The following is a 16,599-nucleotide window of genomic DNA, read 5'->3' as shown; positions in this document are numbered from 1 at the left end:
TTGATGCAATGTCTAAAAACACAAGGCAAGAAGATCTTTATTTTTTTTTTTGTTTTTAATCCTTAACCAACCACAAATTCGGTGCGAGCCCTCGATACATATGGCACAAAAATAGACATAAAAAAAAAGTGAATGCATATGGCACATTCGCTTACCTTACCGTAAGATTAAGAACTCTTTTAACTCTCAATGTTAAAATAAGTCCAAAACCACGGCTTCTGATATTCCTTTCTCTTGATAGTGATATTTTCACATATGGCCATGATCTCTTAAGGTGTTGAAAGAAGAAGCAGAGCATGTATCTAACAATTTAATTAGCAACCCAAAAAAAAACGCATAACAACACAAGCCGATGCAAATAATGAAGCCCATCCCAAGGATTAAGTTAAGGATAGTCAAGGGCAGCACCGTAGCAGAACCAGAAGACATAATTACCGATGCGTACTTTTGAGTTTACAGAGTGTGTATATAACTGTCACGAATTTTGGTGTTATATAATGATATGAATTTGTAGGAATCTTAGGGGGATTTTTTTTTTTTTTTTTTTTTTCAATTTCGTTATTATATATTCATCACAATTTCTTTTTCTTTTTTTTTTTTAAAAGTTGGGCACAAAACACTAAATTGCTTTAGCTCGATGATATGTAGCAAATTAAGTTTCAAAAAATTAGATATAGTTTCGTTGTTTGTTTTGGGAGGCTCGGATTTGTTAACAATTTTTAGGCTTTGACAGATCTATGCGATTTTGTCTAATTCTAGGAATTATTTTCTTTAGATCCGTACATATTATATATATGTATGTACACACACTGACACACACACAAATTTTCGCATCCTAATTTTATACCACCGACACGTTGTCGTTTTTTTCCCTCGGATAAACGGTGCCGTCTCGTCCCTTGCTTGGTCCACCGACTTTTGTTTTAACATAAACGAAAAAGGAATCTCGTGAATTCAGAAACAAAAGAGGGGGAGAAAAAAAAAAAGAAAAAAAGAACTGTAGCTCTTCGATTAGGGATTTCGAATCAATCACTGCACAGGTAAGATCCATCTCCAGATGAATTATCTTGAAACCCAATAGTGAGTTTTTTTTTTAATTTTTATTTTGTTATTTCATGTTCTTTGTTTTGTCGGTTCCGTATGATTGAGCGTAAGGTATTTTCTCCTCTTTTGTTCTTAGTTTGTTGGATTGGGGATTGAGTTGATGTTGTAATTGAAATTACTTTACAACAGAATGATAGAAATTTCTTGAATTTGATTTACTGAATTCAAAATCCTAACCGCTGCTAACTTTTATTTCTTCATCCAGATTTGGTAAGTACGATACTTCAATATGCCGGCCACCGCTGGACGAGTTCGCATGCCCGCGAACAATAGGGTTCACAGTAGTGCAGCCCTGCAAACTCACGGTATATGGCAAAGTGCCATTGGGTACGACCCTTATGCACCAAACAAAGATGACTCCAAGAATTCAGCACAGCCGAAACCCTCTAGCAATGAACCAGATGCTGATAATCCGTACAATAGCTACCAAGGTCTTTTAGCGCTTGCCCGCATAACTAATACCAATGCCGACGAGGCTCGTGGAGCTTGCAAGAAATGCGGTCGTGTTGGGCACTTGACATTTCAGTGCAGGAACTTTCTGAGTGTTAAGGAAGATAAGGAAAAAGACCAGGAAGCAATTCAGGCTGCGGTTTTGTCTGAGTTGGATAAAATTAAGGGGAAGGTGGGGAAGCTGAACGGAAAAGGTAAGGTTGAGAGTGAGAATGACAGTGACGAGGATGAAGAAGAGGAGAGCGAAAGTTCAGACTCAGATGCAGATTCAGAGATGGAGAGGATTATAGCTGCAAGGCTTGGGAAGAAGGTTAGCAATAAAGGGAGATCGTCGGGGAAGAAGAAAAGGGATGATTCAGATGAAAGTTTTTCAGATTCAGATTCAGAGTCAGGAAAGAGGAAGAAGAGGGGGAGGTCTAAGAAGAGGAGGAGTGGAAAGAGGAGATATAGTGATTCAGAGGATGAGGATGAAAATAAGACAAAGAGGAAGAGGAGAAGAGAGAAGAGGAGGAAGAGGGATGAGTCCTCAGATGAAGAGGATGAACGTCAACACCGTAGGAGGAAGAGTAGGAAGGAGAAGAAGAGGAGGAGAAGTCATAGACATGCAAATGATTCTGATTCTGGTACATCCGAGGATTCTGGTGGAAGGTATGAGCGCAAGAGCCGAAGGTCTGTGACACCATCTGATTCTGATGCAAGTGGTTCGGATGATTCACGAGTTGGAAGGGGTGTAAAGAGGTCTAACAAGAAGAGCCAGAATCGCCACCACAGAGATTATGAATAAAGACTTCCTAGGAAGGTATCTGCAGACTTCATGTTATGAATTTATTAATTTTCATTCTGAAGCATTTGTTATAGGTTTGATTGTAATCCATTGATGTATATCTTATTCTAAGAACAAATGATAATGATTCTCACTGTTGAATCTGCATATTATCACATTTCAACTCCTCATAGTTAATATTTGTTGGTTTTGCCAGGATGAGAAAATATGGATGTGACGGTCGGTAATGTAACTTCTCCGTGATGGAACCTATCATGGAGGCAAACCACGACAACAGTTTATTGTAATCTGTCTGAACGCTTTGAATTAAAAGTCATTTTTTTCCTCGTAGTAGGATGAAAGGAAACTTTGTGTTCTCTCTTGTGATTTGTGTCCTGTTGATTTGTGACTGAGCTGATTAGAGCGTTACATATCTAGTTTCGCTGTTTAAATTGAATGCTTATGTAGTTATGTTGCCCATTTGTTTTTGCCACCGGATTTGCTATTAATAAATTTCTACGCTATGTTTTACATACTGAGGTTGCTTGCTGTGTTTATTTAAGTTCTGTTGTACATGTTCTTATTAATCTCTTTCATCTGGAAATTCCTACCACGATGTAACACGATGGTTGGATTCCTTGAGATTCTTAATTATGAAATCAGGGTGATAATGCATAGCTTTCAAGTTGTGGAAGAAGCAATCTTCCGTTCGTACATGGTGCAAAAATCCTTCGATGTTATCAGGCGTATAACATAACATAACAGCACATTTAACTATCTACAATTTTATATACGCAATCATCAATCAGAATATAGATAGGCATGATAGATAATATAACCACAACAGAAAAATTATTCAAACACTGAATTTGACCGAGGTTAGCGCATCTTTGGCCGCTGCTGCACTTGACTCAATTTCATTTACATTCTAAGATGGAATTCCGTTATATTTGATTCAATTATTCAATATGTGAAGCCATGATAAAATGTGTAAAAATGATTTTTCAGACGATGATTATGAATCCTACCGCAAACTTGGGCTTCCACTGATGGCAAAAGCAGAAAATTAATAGCCACTAATTTGATCCAAAAGAAATTCTACAGGAATAAACCAAATGGTTTCTTGGCGCCGTTAATGGTCGTCTGGGGATACTATTCTTGTGTAGCTGCTTGTGAATTGAGTTCTGCAAACCTCATACCAACGCGCATTGAGTGCTTCAGAAATTTCTCAGCACAACGCATGACGCAGGTCTCCTCTTGCTTCTGTAGGGTCTTGCGTGTAAAGTTGTCCACACAATCGTTGAAACATCTCTCCACAAGGGAGTTGTACATCCTCAAACTACACATTCGATTCAAAGATAAAAAGAAATAGAACACTTGATCAACATCTGTGCCAGAGAGTAGATTAGAGAAGAATTTGATGTTTCCAAAGCAGTTCAACAAGCTAAAACTTAACAAGAAAAATATATGGAAGCTCCCAATATAGTAGAAACTGGCAAAACTGATAGATTGAGGCATATAGAACAAATAAACCAAAGTACACATTAACAAGCGCAAAACATGTTCTGTAATGGGAATCACAATAGGATGCATGACGACTGCATACTTTTAGGGCTTTCACTCTAACGACGGTCTCGGTTCTCTAACAGAAATCTTAACATGGGTGCAAAATCAAATCTGAAACAAGAATCACCAAAAGGAGAAAAAGGATAGCACTGATTTGCAAATTTTGTTCCCAAAACGTCCAAACACAGCACAGCAAATGCTGCATTGGTTTTAAGGAGAACCAACTTTTGGCTTCACCAAAACGATTTTCACAGATGTTAAATCCAATCATGAAACCAGTATTACAAAAGTGAAGCTCTGCAGATTACTAAGAAATAATAACTTAGCAAAAAAAGTCTATAACTTTCAAACCCATCATATAATTCAAACTTGATGACTTAACATGAAGGACCAGAATGTAGCAGAAAAACAAAATAATAATAATGGTAGTAGTAAAACTATCTTACTTCAAGGAAAATATGAAGCAGAAAAACTCATTAAAAAATAACAGAACTCTTCAAAGACCTTAAATTACAGGAAGGACAGTCTAAATCCCTTAAGCCGCTTGTTTATAGTCTCCAAGGTCTCGAGCACACATCATACAGATTGTTATTTAAAATGATAAGATTAAAACCCCCACATGACTAAGATGTCCTTTTCAAATTAGTTAAACTATATCAATGAGCAATCACCATATATAAGCAAATGTAGTACCCAAAACGTCCAGATGCAACACAAATGCTGGCCTGGTTTTAAGGAGTACATTAGTCTGCTTTAGCTTCACATGTCAACCAAGCCACAAGGACAAAAACTAAGCTTGCAACTTGCATTACACAAATTTCACATGCAAAGCCATAAATGAAAACCAAAACTAAATCCCAAAGTCGAGTTTCACAAAAATAAGCTAAAACAAAGAAAGGAATCCTTTTTAACGAAAAACGGCAAGATAATTCATCTGGATTGCGATATAATAAAAAAAAATTTTTTAATTCAATCAAGGAAGAAACGGTAGATTCACGAACAGGATATATAGAAACGGAAAATAAGAGAAACTAAAAGGGCAAAGTGGGAAAAGAATCAAAACCTGTCCCGTAATTGAAGATGGTCGATCATGGCAGCCATTCTGGCCTTGTCCTGTTCGGGAAGACCGTCAAGTCCAGCCAACATGTTCTTGTCCATTCCGGCTCCTTTTCTGTGTTGAATGTTGTTGAACTGAGAACTCAGAGGTAGGGTTTTGGCAAAGAGGGCTTTTCTTTCCTCTTTTATCCTTCAGTCACCAATACGTTGTCGTCTCGTATTCCTCTCTTTCCTCTTTTCCTTTCTCTTTCTCTCAACTTCCTTTGATCTTTTCCTCCATAAATAAAAAACGAAAAAAAAAAAATATTTTTCCAATTGTTTCATAATCAATCGAGCCTTGCAACCCGGCCCAATCCCATACTCAGGGCCACTTTTCCCTGAAACCCACAAGTTGAGGCCTGTAGCTCTTGGGCAATATGGAGCGGGAGGAATGGTGAGAGTTGCCAAATGCTCATAACACTGATATATCACATACATTTCGGAAGTTGGAATGGAACCACTTGAATAAATAAATAAATAAACCACCTTTAAATAAGTTGCGGTTCCAGACTATTTATGTGGTCTGTGAAAAAAAAAAAAAAATTGAACTCATTTTGAGTCAGATATCCAAGCATAAAACTAACGCAATAGAACTTCAAATTGTAACAATTGTAAATATAAATATAGTGTAACATAGTTCAAATTTAAAAAAAAATACTCACATATTCACAGCAAACTTCACAAGTTGTTTTATAGGGAAGTGACACGTCACTCAGCTCTAATTCCAGCCACTGCTTGTGAGTTCTTTTAGATGTTTCATTAGGGTTAGGTTCCATATCGATACGTTGTTATGTATTGTGGCCGAAACAATTCTTACTAAGTGATTTTGTTTGTAATTATTAGCTGCTATGTTTCTAAACATGTAAGATATACAAGTTCAACTCATGAGATATGAGAATGATTAAAGCACTATTAGTGATTTGTTCAAATAGCACTAATATTTGATCACCATCTAAACACCACCAAGATAGAAAACAGAATCTTATTTATGCACAAATAATACTACACAAAGCATTAGTACTGTTCATACTGTAATACTATACTTCTATTATGATAATATTTTGTTAGTGGTCAAATATCATTTTTCTTTGTCCAAAATCACGATCACAGTGTCACCACGTTAGGCCGGATGGGCCGAGTGTCGCGGCTTGGCTTGTAGCCTTGTGCCAAGTCTTTGCGGAAAGATGGGCGTGCACGTGGCGAGCACGAAAGCAAGGCAAGTAGAAAAGCCGTGTGACGCACGGTGAGTTGGCAAGCAGATTCGGATTATGGTGGGAGAGCGTGGCCGTTCAAGTACACATCACGAAAGAAATTTTAGGTTGTGCGGATACCATTTGATAATATGACAACCTAATTACATACCGCCATGTGCTGCTACCTCGTAAGCATATCAGCTCATTATTTCCTTAACTATTTGTTCAAAAAATCACAGAATCAGACCAAGTATAGAAGTAAAAATGCAAAAATCTACAGGAAATGCATTTACACTCACCCAGTAGTAACACGACGCACGTATGCGTGACACAAGTCGTTTGGAGATGAGTGACTCCCGGTGGCAGAGACTCCTTCGAGAGGAGGGCCTGTCACTCAGCAATAAAACCGGCATATATTTAAAAAAGAAAAAAGAAAAACTGTCGGCAGTCACCCACTTGACAATATTAACAAAGGAAAATCAGAGCAGCATGCATCTGAATCTCATACACTGAAACCGAGAGAGTGAAGAAGAAACAGAACAAGAGCAGAGAAGAAGAGTAAAAATGCCGAAGAGCAGCTTTGCAGGCGCTTTAACAACCCCAAGGGTTGATGTTGGAATAGACACGGGCAATGATTTCCTCAATCATACTGTCGATGGCTTCTTGAAGATCGGAGCTGTAATTTCAGCGATACATTTCTTCGTTTTTTGTTACGTATGTGCTGTTCTGTATCGTTCAAATCTTTTTCATCAAAACTATACGCTTTTGGCCTTTTCAGGTTGCAGCAACAAGAGCAGTTGCTGAGGATACTTATAATATTGTTAAAGGAGGTCATTTCCTCCTCCTCCTCCTTTTCTTTTCTTTCTTTCTTTTTTTTTTTTTTAAAAAAAAAACTGCTACTGATATAAAAATTGCTTTTTCTTTTTTCTTTTTTTCGGATGTAAATGCATTGATGATTATCTCGCATCAAATGGGATTCTGTCACTAAATTGAGTTGTTGGTCTAATATTGCATTTTTCTTGCAGGGAACTTTTCCCGTCACCATCTTGAGCATGCAGTGAGTGTTTCTATATCTATTGCCTGATTAGTAGATTTCCTCTTTTACTAAATAATATGTTTATCTGTAAGAGCTAAATATTCATTTTCACCAATTGAGAACGATGTTTCTGCAGTTGAAGAAGATGTGTAAAGAAGGTGCATATTGGGGTAAGTATGTAGCATATTGCATATATAGCCATGTAGTTGTTTATGAAACTTGTCTCCTTTGAGATCATTCTGTACTGAGAGCAAATGATTTGAAGTTTTTCTTTTATTCTCCAACAGGAACTGTGGCCGGGGTTTATGTAGGCATGGAGTATGGGGTCGAGAAGGTCCGTGGCACCAAAGACTGGGTATGTTATAAAGTATAATTTCCTCCAGGACTCGCTTGTAACTATTGTGATTTATTTGCAAATTGTTCTAGAACATGAGTATTGATGACTCCGAGAATCTGGTAAGTTTAATCTATAGGTTTCTCTTGATAGTGATTTTCAATCAATAATTCTAATTCCAGCTATCTGTGTCTTTGGATATACTGCAGAAGAACGCGATGATTGGAGGTGCTTTCACTGGGGCTTTGGTCTCTGCGGTTGGCAAAAATAAAAGGGACAAGGTTGTGATGGATGCCCTCACAGGAGGTGCCATTGCAGCTGCTGCAGAGTTCCTTAGTTACCGCAGCTGAGCAATGTCAACCAGAATTCTTTCTGATCTCTGCTTTTTTTGAGTTACTACGTGGTTTGTTCCTTCTATCATTTTCACTTTTTTCAATGGTTGTAAGAAACATATAATAATGTTAGCCATTTTAACGATTTGGAAGCTCATTGTATGCTCTTCCTCATTACCAATTTCTGAGGGCTAACAGTTTTTAATCAAGAAAGAGAAAACGTATAATGATCTGGTATTTGCATGAGGTGTGTTTCCTGAAAAGAGTTGTTGTGACTGCAAGTGAAGTATTTTTTTTTTCCTCCACTATCTGAACTAAGATGATTGTAATTTCTTATCCAACTTATGATGGAAACAATGAACATGGATATTTGTTAATCAAAACATGCACTTAACCTCTAAACCTGGGGTTCTCATATAATATCCTTTGCCAATGAGAAGAAAAACCAAAAATGGTAAATGATGGCTTTGGAATAGTGGTTAGGGACAAAAGCACGGGTAAAGCAATCAAGACGTTCCATTGCAGCAGGTCCAAAAGAAGGTTCTAGATCACGCCAATGATGATGGGCAGCAATGTGCATCATCATAATTCTGGGTTATCACTTCTAACGAATCCTATCTGTGTTAAGCGCCATACTAAGAAGCTCGTTCAATGAAACTCGTTTTCAAAAACTATAAACATGCAACAGAAAAAATGTCTAGCATTGTATCTTTGAATGCGTACAGCCAGAATTATAAATATAATCTGTGAATGTATTTCAATCATCTTTCCCAATACTTTACGGGAAAATTCCGCAGAACCTTCTCCATCTTGCCTATCATAATTTGTTCAATATACAACAATAATACATAAGACTTAATTTGTCTCGAGTAAGAATCAGTGGCAAAGAATAAATAAAATTCATCAGTCATAAACAGATTATCATTTCTTTTGAAACTGTTCGGCAAGTTTCAATAAGCTATAGGTTTCAGCATCTGGTCTAGCGCCTCCTAGAATCATCCTTCTCAAGAGGTTTGGATCATTAATTTTGGCTTTGACATAAGCCTTGATCAATGTATTGTATACAAACGTGTACTTGGTGTAATTAGCTTTCTTTAGTTCTTCAAATAAATTCTCAGCATTCCCGACATCACCCTTCTCAGCAAAAATCTCAATTATTGAGAGGGTTGTCTCCAACCATGGAGTTGAGCTTCTGACTTTTTTGGTCGTTATCAGTTTCATCCCCAGCTCTAGAGCCTTGAACCCTTCCTCCACTAAATTTGCCTTGAAGCAACCCAGAGCAAGATGTCGATAAGTTATGGCATTAGGTTTGCAGCCATTCATACTCATTTCCTTCAGAAGCCCAGAGGCCTTATCAATAAATCCATTTTTGCAATATACAGATATCACAGAGTTGTACTGTTCTGTTGCCTTCAACTGTTTCACTGACTGCATTTCAAGCCAAAGCTCTTCAGCACGACTTACCTGTGCAATCCTACCAAATGCTTCAATTGCTAACACATAACTTTTCGACCGAACATTGGGGAGTTCTTGCACAGTGGCCCAAATTCTCTCAAGATCCTTTCCTTTCGCCAGATACCCATATAATATGATAAGGACATCCAGTGTCGACCAGTTATTCCCCGTCATAGACTTCTCCAGTGCTTCAACATAGGTTTCGGCAACACTGTACAACCTTGCCACTGCATGGGCAGTAGCTAATATGCAGTAAGAAACTTCATTTGGCTCTACTTCTGACCGCTTCATGTCACTGTAAACCTTCATCAACCCTTCAATGTTATGATCATTAGCTTCTATTTTCATCAGAATGTGGAAGGTCGAAACATGTGGTGCCACCTTATCAGCCTTCATTTGCCTTAGGATATTCGGAATGGTTTTCCTACGGCCAGGAGACGAATTGAGGATTATGAGGCGGTTGAAGACCAAGTATGAAATGGAATGACCCAACACCCGCATTTTCTTCATGTATTCAAGGGAAAGCTTGATCACGCCTTTGTCCAAGCATGCAATAACAAGATTGTTATAAAGCAACTCATTCTGATAATCCTTAGGGATGCAGCAAAAGAGCTTCTCACCCTGTGATATCCCATGATTTTTAATAGTAAATTCCAACAGATAAGAGTAGTCCAATTCTTTTGGCCTATAGGGTCTCTCTCTAATCACCCATTCCATCACCTGGCAAAAAAGCAAAAACCTTAGCCTTAAATCCGTTCAACGCTCATGCATACTAACTATGTGTACAGACTCGTTTCCTGCAAACGGACATGACATGATAAATTCTTAAAACGAACACAAATAACGAGCTAATGTAACATATATGATAAAAGCATCTAATACAGCTCACTCAAGCATTTAGACAAACATGTGCATTGCTTTATAAGTGTCCCACTCAAGGTACATAAAGAAACAAAGACATTTGTACCTCAAGAGCTCGTTTGTTCAGTTGAAGCTTCCTCAAACGATTTATAGAGTGAAAAATTTCGCCTCGATGGACGGGAAAGCCCTCGCGCATCCAGCTTTGAAATGCGGACCCAACAGGCTCTCCTCTCGGCAGCCTCTCAATTCTTAAAGATAAGCACTTAGGTTTTTCTAGTCCTGGCTCTATGTTGCTCGTTAGAAGCTTATTGGGAGGTTGAGTACAGAAAAAGTTGAAAATAGAGGACGTTTGGTTGACTGTTGAACGTATTGCCTGAATGAACAACCCTCTTTGCCCCCATGGGGCTATTGCTTGCATCTTTTTTTCTCTTTTAATCTTCTAATTATTGAATTTCCTTAGATTGTTTGATATTTAAATTTATTAGGCCGTTTAGGATTGGACAAAGGGATCAACAACCTATACAGGGTGAAGAAGGGTTTGGGAAAAACTAGACGAGAAACTATGCAAATCTCCATGGCCCCCTAGATGTTACATTTATATATTGACAAGTATAATTAGCTGCCGGGTGGCATGCCCATCAAATCTACAGTAGCATTATAAGGCTTTTTACTTTATGTTTGCTGGTCTCACCATGGAACCCACTAGCGATATATAAGTGATTCTTGGAGGGGAGAGACAATGGCAGAAGATTTTGATGGAGGATGATACCTGTTGAGAATTCAGACTATGAAGAGGAGTCAACAATTGACCCCAAGGCCATGTTGGCACACCACCTGAGCAGTAATATCCAGCAGCCAGCTGATGAAGAAGCTGAGGTGTATTCAATGAGCTGGCAAAACTGTTATGCAGGGGAATATTTTCACGTGAATACTGCAAGCTGGAGTTTCTAGAATGTTTTCAATGATTGGCTAGTGCAGCTGTAATCTTTTGTTTTATTCATTTTTGTTTTCCCTTTGAGCAAGCTACCATTTTTACGTTTAGTATAAATATGTGAAGGATGTGTATATCTTTTTAATGTCATCATAATATATGAAAAGGTTGTTTGTCTTTCTGCTCTGCTTGCATACTTAAGCAATTCATAAGAATTTAAGTTGGTATCAGAGCAACTTTGAGCTATGGAAAGCAGCAGAAATTCACAAACAAACATGGATCAAACTCTGGAAAATCCAGATGATCAACCAAATGATTTGAATCAAAACCAACCTGAAAATATCGACAATCAGAATCCAGATAATAACACAAGAAATGTGACCATAATGAACCCATCTCCTACCCAACATATCACCAGCAACACATATGTGTTCACCACTCCCATCAAGCTAACACAGAACAATTTCATGCTCTGGAGATCACAAGTGGTCTCCAGCATACGAGCAAATGAGCTCGAAGGCTTCATAAATGGAAGCTATACATGTCCCCCCAGATATTTCACCAATCCTGGACCTAACCAAGCTACCATTACCCACCAAAATCCAGAATATCAAATCTGGAAGAAACAGGATCACATTCTTTTGAGCTGGTTGCTCTCATCTCTCAGTGAGGGTGTCCTCGGCACTGTGGTGGATTGTTCTACTTCACATGAAGTTTGGACAACTCTCACCAATCAGTATGGTGCAAGAACAAGAGCTAGAATCCTATATTTGAGGACACAGATTCAAACCACTAAAAAGGGCTCTCTTACAATCCATGATTATTACTCCAGGATGAAAACTATCCTAAACACACTCAGAGCAGCTGGAAATAACATGAGTGATGAGGACTTTATTATGTGTGTCTTAGCTGGAGTAGGATCTGAATATGACTCTGTTGTCACTAACATTAACTATATGCCAGAAACTCCTTCATTGTCAGAGGTCTACAGCATGCTCCTCAGCCAAGAAACCAGGACTGAGCAAAACCTCAGCCCAGGGACTCTTAAGGCTAACTTCACACAGATGAGAAATGGCAGGAGGAACTGGGGCAATGGTGAAAGATTTGGCAGTCAGCAACAACCTGGGATAGTCTTCAGAAATCCTGGTGGTGGCACTGGAAATGGTGGTAATGGTGGTCATGGTCAGGGAAATCAAATTATTCAAGACAAAGGCAAAGGCAAAGTTGCTGCAGAAGGTGAAGGTTCTGAGCCAAAGGGTCCATGCCAAATCTGCCTCAAAATGGGACACACAGCTGCTGAATGCTGGCATATGTTTAAGAAAAATTATGTGCCACAGCCAAATAGGAGGAGAGGAGCCTACATGGCCACAGCAGAAGGACAAAGCAGCAATGCCTGGTACCTTGACAGTGGTGCCACAAATCATGTGACCAATACTATTGGAAACATGAACCTGAACTCAGAGTACCAAGGTAATGACAAGCTCACTGTTGGTAATGGTAACAAACTTCACATCTCTCACATTGGTTATTCTATATTGCGCACTCACAGTCCACACAAACATATCAAATTAAATCATATTTTGTTTGTACCTGATATTACCAAAAATCTCATTAGTGTTTCTAAATTGCTTCATGATAATGATATTGATGTTGAGTTTCAAAAATCTGTTTGCTTCATCAAGGACAAGAGCCAAGGGAGAATTCTGGTGAAAGGAGTGGCTAGAGATGGACTATATGAGTTGCTGTGCATGCCAACTCATTTGAGTGGCAACAAGGTTACTTATGCTGCTGAGCTATCTTCATTTCCAATACCCGAGTCAATAAGTTGCATTAGCAATCTAATGTCAATGGCATGTTTCAATTTCAGTAGTAATGAGTCTTTAGGTGCCAGTGTTGGTGCCAGTGTTGTCGAGTCCAGTAGAGCTGATACAAGCAGTAGGGATCTTAAAACAAATGAAATGGATCTCTGGCACCATAGGCTGGGGCATCCAAATGAGTCAGTTCTGAAAAATACTCTATTATCTTGTAATCAGCTCAACTTAAATAAAAATATCTTTCCCTCATTCTGTAATGCTTGTCAGTATGGAAAGCAATCAAAACTGAACTTTAAAAGCATTGAAACCAAGACCAGCACAGCCTTAGAACTAATACACAATGATCTCTGGGGACCAGCACCCATTCCATCTACCCATGGACACAAATATTACATATCATTTGTGGATGACAAGACAAGATACACATGGTTGTTTCCCTTAACAACAAAATCACAAGCCCTTGACACATTCATTGTGTTTAAAAACCAAGTAGAAAATCAGCTAAATTTAAGAATCAAGGCTTTACAAACAGACATGGGTGGGGAGTTTAAAACTTTCGAACCCTTTCTCAAGAAAGAAGGAATAGCCTTAAGACACTCATGCCCTTATTTACATGAACAAAATGGAAAGGTGGAGAGAAAACACAGACACATTGTGGAAACTGGCCTAACATTACTAGCCCAAGCAAAAATGCCTTTGAGATATTGGCAAGAAGCTTTCAGCTATGCCACCTACATCATAAACAGATTAACCTCACCTATTCTTGAAAACAAAACTCCATTTGAGCTGTTATATCTCACCAAACCAGATTATTCCCAAATTAAAGTTTTCGGTTGTGAATGCTATCCATACTTAAGACCCTACAACAAGCATAAGTTTGATTTTCACACTTCCAAGTGCACACTACTAGGCATTAGCATCAGTCACAAAGGTTACATTTGCATGCATCATTCTGGGAGGATCTACATTTCAGCCAGTGTCAAATTTAATGAACATTCATTCCCTTTTCAAAATGACTCAAATTTCTGCAAGCAAAGGCTCATTGACCAAAATGATTCCCCCACAATTCTAGAAAAATTTCAAGTTGTATCTTTCTCTACTAGTGTTCCTCCTGAGTCAACACAACAAAATGCAGCTCATAGTCAATCTCAGGCCACTGCTGGAAACTCAGAACAGCTCCCAAGTTTTAGTCAAGATGAAGCTTGTCAGAATTTGAGCCTCAACTCTATATCAGACAACCACTCACCTGTTGAACTCTCACCAAACACCTCAGTAGAAAACTGCACCTTGCCTCCCATAACAGAACCAAACACTCAAGCCTCCTTACATCCCATGATCACTAGGTCAAAAGCAGGGATTTTCAAGCCAAAGGTTTATCAAACATCCACTCAATCTCAAACTTCCTTACCCCCTGACTCCACTGTGGCATTGAAAGATCCTAAATGGAGAAGAGCAATGGACGATGAATATAATGCTCTTGTCAAAAACCAAACCTGGACCTTAATTCCACATGACCAGAACTACAAACTCATTGGCAACAAATGGGTGTACAAAGTAAAGGAAAATCCAAATGGCACCATAAATAGATATAAAGCTAGACTTGTCGTGAAGGGGTTTCTGCAGACACCAGGACTTGACTTTAATGAGACTTTCAGCCCTGTGGTTAAAGCTGCAACAATCAGAATCATTTTAACTTTGGCTGTAAGTAATGATTAGCTGTTGAGGCAGGTTGACATAAATAATGCATTTCTGAATGGAGATTTGACAGAGACAGTGTACATGCCACAACCTGAGGGATTTGAGGATAGGAGAAGACCAAACTACATATGCAAGCTCAAGAAAGCTCTTTATGGACTAAGACAAGCACCCAGAGCATGGTTTGACAAATTAAAGAATGCTCTGTGCTCTTGGGGATTCAACAACTCCAAGTGTGATACTTCTCTATTCTTCAAAAGAAGCAGTGCTGAAATAATCATTGTGCTTGTGTATGTAGATGACATAATTATGACTGGAAATAACAGCAAGGGTATTGAGGAAGTGATAGGAAAGTTAAGTGGAGCCTTTGCACTGAAAGATCTTGGAAATTTAAGCTACTTCCTTGGGATACAGGTTATAAGAAATCAGAACTCCATTCTGCTCTCTCAAGCTAAATATGTTCAAGACCTATTAGCTAAAACAGAGATGGAGAGTTGCAAGGGAATAGAGTCACCATTCAGCACAGCAGAGAAACTAAAGAAGGGTGAAGGCACCAAGCTTGACAATCCCTCATTTTATAGGAGTGTTGTAGGAAGTCTACAGTATGCTGTTCTAACAAGACCAGAGCTTGCATATTCTGTTAACAAGCTCAGCCAATACCTGTCTGACCCAAGACAATCTCACTGGACAGCTTGCAAACGAGTGTTGAGGTACCTAAAGAGCACTGCAAACATGTGTTTAAAGTTCCAGAAGTCAGAACATCTAGATTTGATAGCCTATACTGATGCTGACTGGGCTAGTGATCCAGATGACAGAAGATCAGTAAGTGGATATTGTGTGTTTTTGGGAGACAATTTAGTAGCTTGGAGCTCAAGAAAGCAAGGCATGGTAGCAAGATCGACAGCTGAGTCCGAGTACAGGGCCATAGCTTTGTGTACTACTGAAATCACTTGGATAAATTCTCTGTTTGGTGAATTGGAAATCAAGATGCAAAGAGTTCCAATGATCTTAAGTGATAGCACAAGTGCAGCAGCAATAGCCACAAATCCAGTGTATCACTCAAAGACAAAGCATTTTGAGATAGACCTTCATTTCATTAGAGACAAAGTCACTCAAGGAGAGCTAGAAATCAGTTTTGTAGCCAGTAGAGATCAAGTTGCAGACATACTAACCAAGCCATTGCCTAATTACAAGTTCAGTCAATTTAGAAGCAAACTTAATGTCTTTGACAAGACCTTAAGTTTGAGAGAGGGTGTTGAGAATTCAGACTATGAAGATGAGTCAACAATTGACCCCAAGGCCATGTTGGCACACCACCTGAGCTGTAATATCCAGCAGCCAGCTGATGAAGAAGCTGAGGTGTATTCAATGAGCTAGCAAAACTGTTATGCAGGGGAATATTTTCACGTGAATACTGCAAGCTGGAGTTTCTAGAATGTTTTCAATGATTGGCTAGTGCAGCTGTAATCTTTTGTTTTATTCATTTTTGTTTTCCCTTTGAGCAAGCTACCATTTTTACGTTTAGTATAAATATGTGAAGGATGTGTATATCTTTTTAATGTCATCATAATATATGAAAAGGTTGTTTGTCTTTCTGCTCTGCTTGCATACTTAAGCAATTCATAAGAATTTAAGTATACCATTTAGCTTTTGTTTTTCTATTAATGGGTGTATAAGAAAGACTCCATTTGGTATTGTTACCGGGGGGCGCTACCCGCACTGACGAAGTGCTTGAAACACCTGCAGCCATGATTTATAAGTGGATATGACTTCTGTTTATAATTGTTAGTCTTTGAAACTCGTACATACCAAATACAATAAATTTTTATTTCAAAAATAACAAAGCTTTTGTTATTAAATTTTTTTTAGAAGTATCAAAAGTTAATGTTAATGGATCAATAGATTCTTAAATCATAAATCTTATTTGATCTTATTTGGTATTGAAGTATTGTAAATTCTAAATTAAAATT

General features: G+C 38.4%; 4 protein-coding genes across 5 annotated transcripts; 2 read left to right on the top strand and 2 right to left on the bottom strand.

Annotated features, from left to right (window-relative positions):
• Window positions 1-871: 871 nt before the first annotated feature.
• On the top strand, window positions 872-2,850 carry LOC102618569 (CAX-interacting protein 4). 2 transcript variants are annotated; one of them, XM_006488265.4, is made up of 3 exons: window positions 872-1,040; window positions 1,310-2,353; window positions 2,535-2,850. In XM_006488265.4, the coding sequence occupies exon 2, from the start codon at window positions 1,334-1,336 to the stop codon at window positions 2,336-2,338; it is 1,005 nt and encodes a 334-aa protein (XP_006488328.1). In that variant the 5' UTR covers window positions 872-1,040; window positions 1,310-1,333; the 3' UTR covers window positions 2,339-2,353; window positions 2,535-2,850. The 2 variants fall into 2 exon arrangements, with proteins under 2 accessions (XP_006488328.1, XP_024957760.1); XM_025101992.2 differs by having other exon boundaries at window positions 929-1,080.
• A 268-nt stretch (window positions 2,851-3,118) lies between these two features.
• On the bottom strand, window positions 3,119-5,197 carry LOC102618282 (mitochondrial import inner membrane translocase subunit TIM9). Its single transcript, XM_006488264.3, has 2 exons — window positions 4,947-5,197; window positions 3,119-3,656 (listed from the first exon to the last, which is right to left on the bottom strand). Exons 1-2 carry the CDS (start codon window positions 5,039-5,041, stop codon window positions 3,470-3,472), a joined length of 282 nt encoding a protein of 93 aa, XP_006488327.1. The 5' UTR covers window positions 5,042-5,197; the 3' UTR covers window positions 3,119-3,469.
• A 1,226-nt stretch (window positions 5,198-6,423) lies between these two features.
• On the top strand, window positions 6,424-8,119 carry LOC102618004 (outer envelope pore protein 16, chloroplastic). The gene is made up of 6 exons (XM_006488263.4): window positions 6,424-6,849; window positions 6,950-7,001; window positions 7,197-7,228; window positions 7,344-7,377; window positions 7,495-7,562; window positions 7,751-8,119. Exons 1-6 carry the CDS (start codon window positions 6,736-6,738, stop codon window positions 7,889-7,891), a joined length of 441 nt encoding a protein of 146 aa, XP_006488326.1. The 5' UTR covers window positions 6,424-6,735; the 3' UTR covers window positions 7,892-8,119.
• Window positions 8,120-8,772: 653 nt separating this feature from the next.
• LOC102617719 (pentatricopeptide repeat-containing protein At1g07590, mitochondrial) lies at window positions 8,773-16,373 on the bottom strand. The gene is made up of 3 exons (XM_006488262.4): window positions 16,270-16,373; window positions 10,296-10,958; window positions 8,773-10,048 (listed from the first exon to the last, which is right to left on the bottom strand). The coding sequence occupies exons 2-3, from the start codon at window positions 10,605-10,607 to the stop codon at window positions 8,795-8,797; spliced, it is 1,566 nt and encodes a 521-aa protein (XP_006488325.1). The 5' UTR covers window positions 10,608-10,958; window positions 16,270-16,373; the 3' UTR covers window positions 8,773-8,794.
• Between the last annotated feature and the right edge of the window lie 226 nt (window positions 16,374-16,599).

The sequence above is a fragment of the Citrus sinensis genome, chromosome 8 (genome assembly GCF_022201045.2).
Source record: "Citrus sinensis cultivar Valencia sweet orange chromosome 8, DVS_A1.0, whole genome shotgun sequence".
Classification (NCBI taxonomy): domain Eukaryota; kingdom Viridiplantae; phylum Streptophyta; class Magnoliopsida; order Sapindales; family Rutaceae; genus Citrus; species Citrus sinensis.
This window is presented reverse-complemented; position numbering and strand designations above follow the sequence as displayed.

Excerpts from the sequence above, each read along its gene's own strand:
- LOC102618569 (XM_006488265.4), top strand. The coding sequence starts at position 1,334 with ATGCCGGCCACCGCTGGACGAGTTCGCATGCCCGCGAACAATAGGGTT.
- LOC102618282 (XM_006488264.3), bottom strand. The coding sequence starts at position 5,041 with ATGGACAAGAACATGTTGGCTGGACTTGACGGTCTTCCCGAACAGGAC. Across the intron at positions 3,657-4,946 it reads CATCTTCAATTACGGGACAG|TTTGAGGATGTACAACTCCC; the intron begins GTTTTGATTCTT and ends TCGAATGTGTAG.
- LOC102617719 (XM_006488262.4), bottom strand. The coding sequence starts at position 10,607 with ATGCAAGCAATAGCCCCATGGGGGCAAAGAGGGTTGTTCATTCAGGCA. Across the intron at positions 10,049-10,295 it reads TGAACAAACGAGCTCTTGAG|GTGATGGAATGGGTGATTAG; the intron begins GTACAAATGTCT and ends CTTTTTTGCCAG.
- LOC102618004 (XM_006488263.4), top strand. The coding sequence starts at position 6,736 with ATGCCGAAGAGCAGCTTTGCAGGCGCTTTAACAACCCCAAGGGTTGAT. Across the intron at positions 6,850-6,949 it reads GCTTCTTGAAGATCGGAGCT|GTTGCAGCAACAAGAGCAGT; the intron begins GTAATTTCAGCG and ends TGGCCTTTTCAG. Across the intron at positions 7,378-7,494 it reads TAAAGAAGGTGCATATTGGG|GAACTGTGGCCGGGGTTTAT; the intron begins GTAAGTATGTAG and ends ATTCTCCAACAG.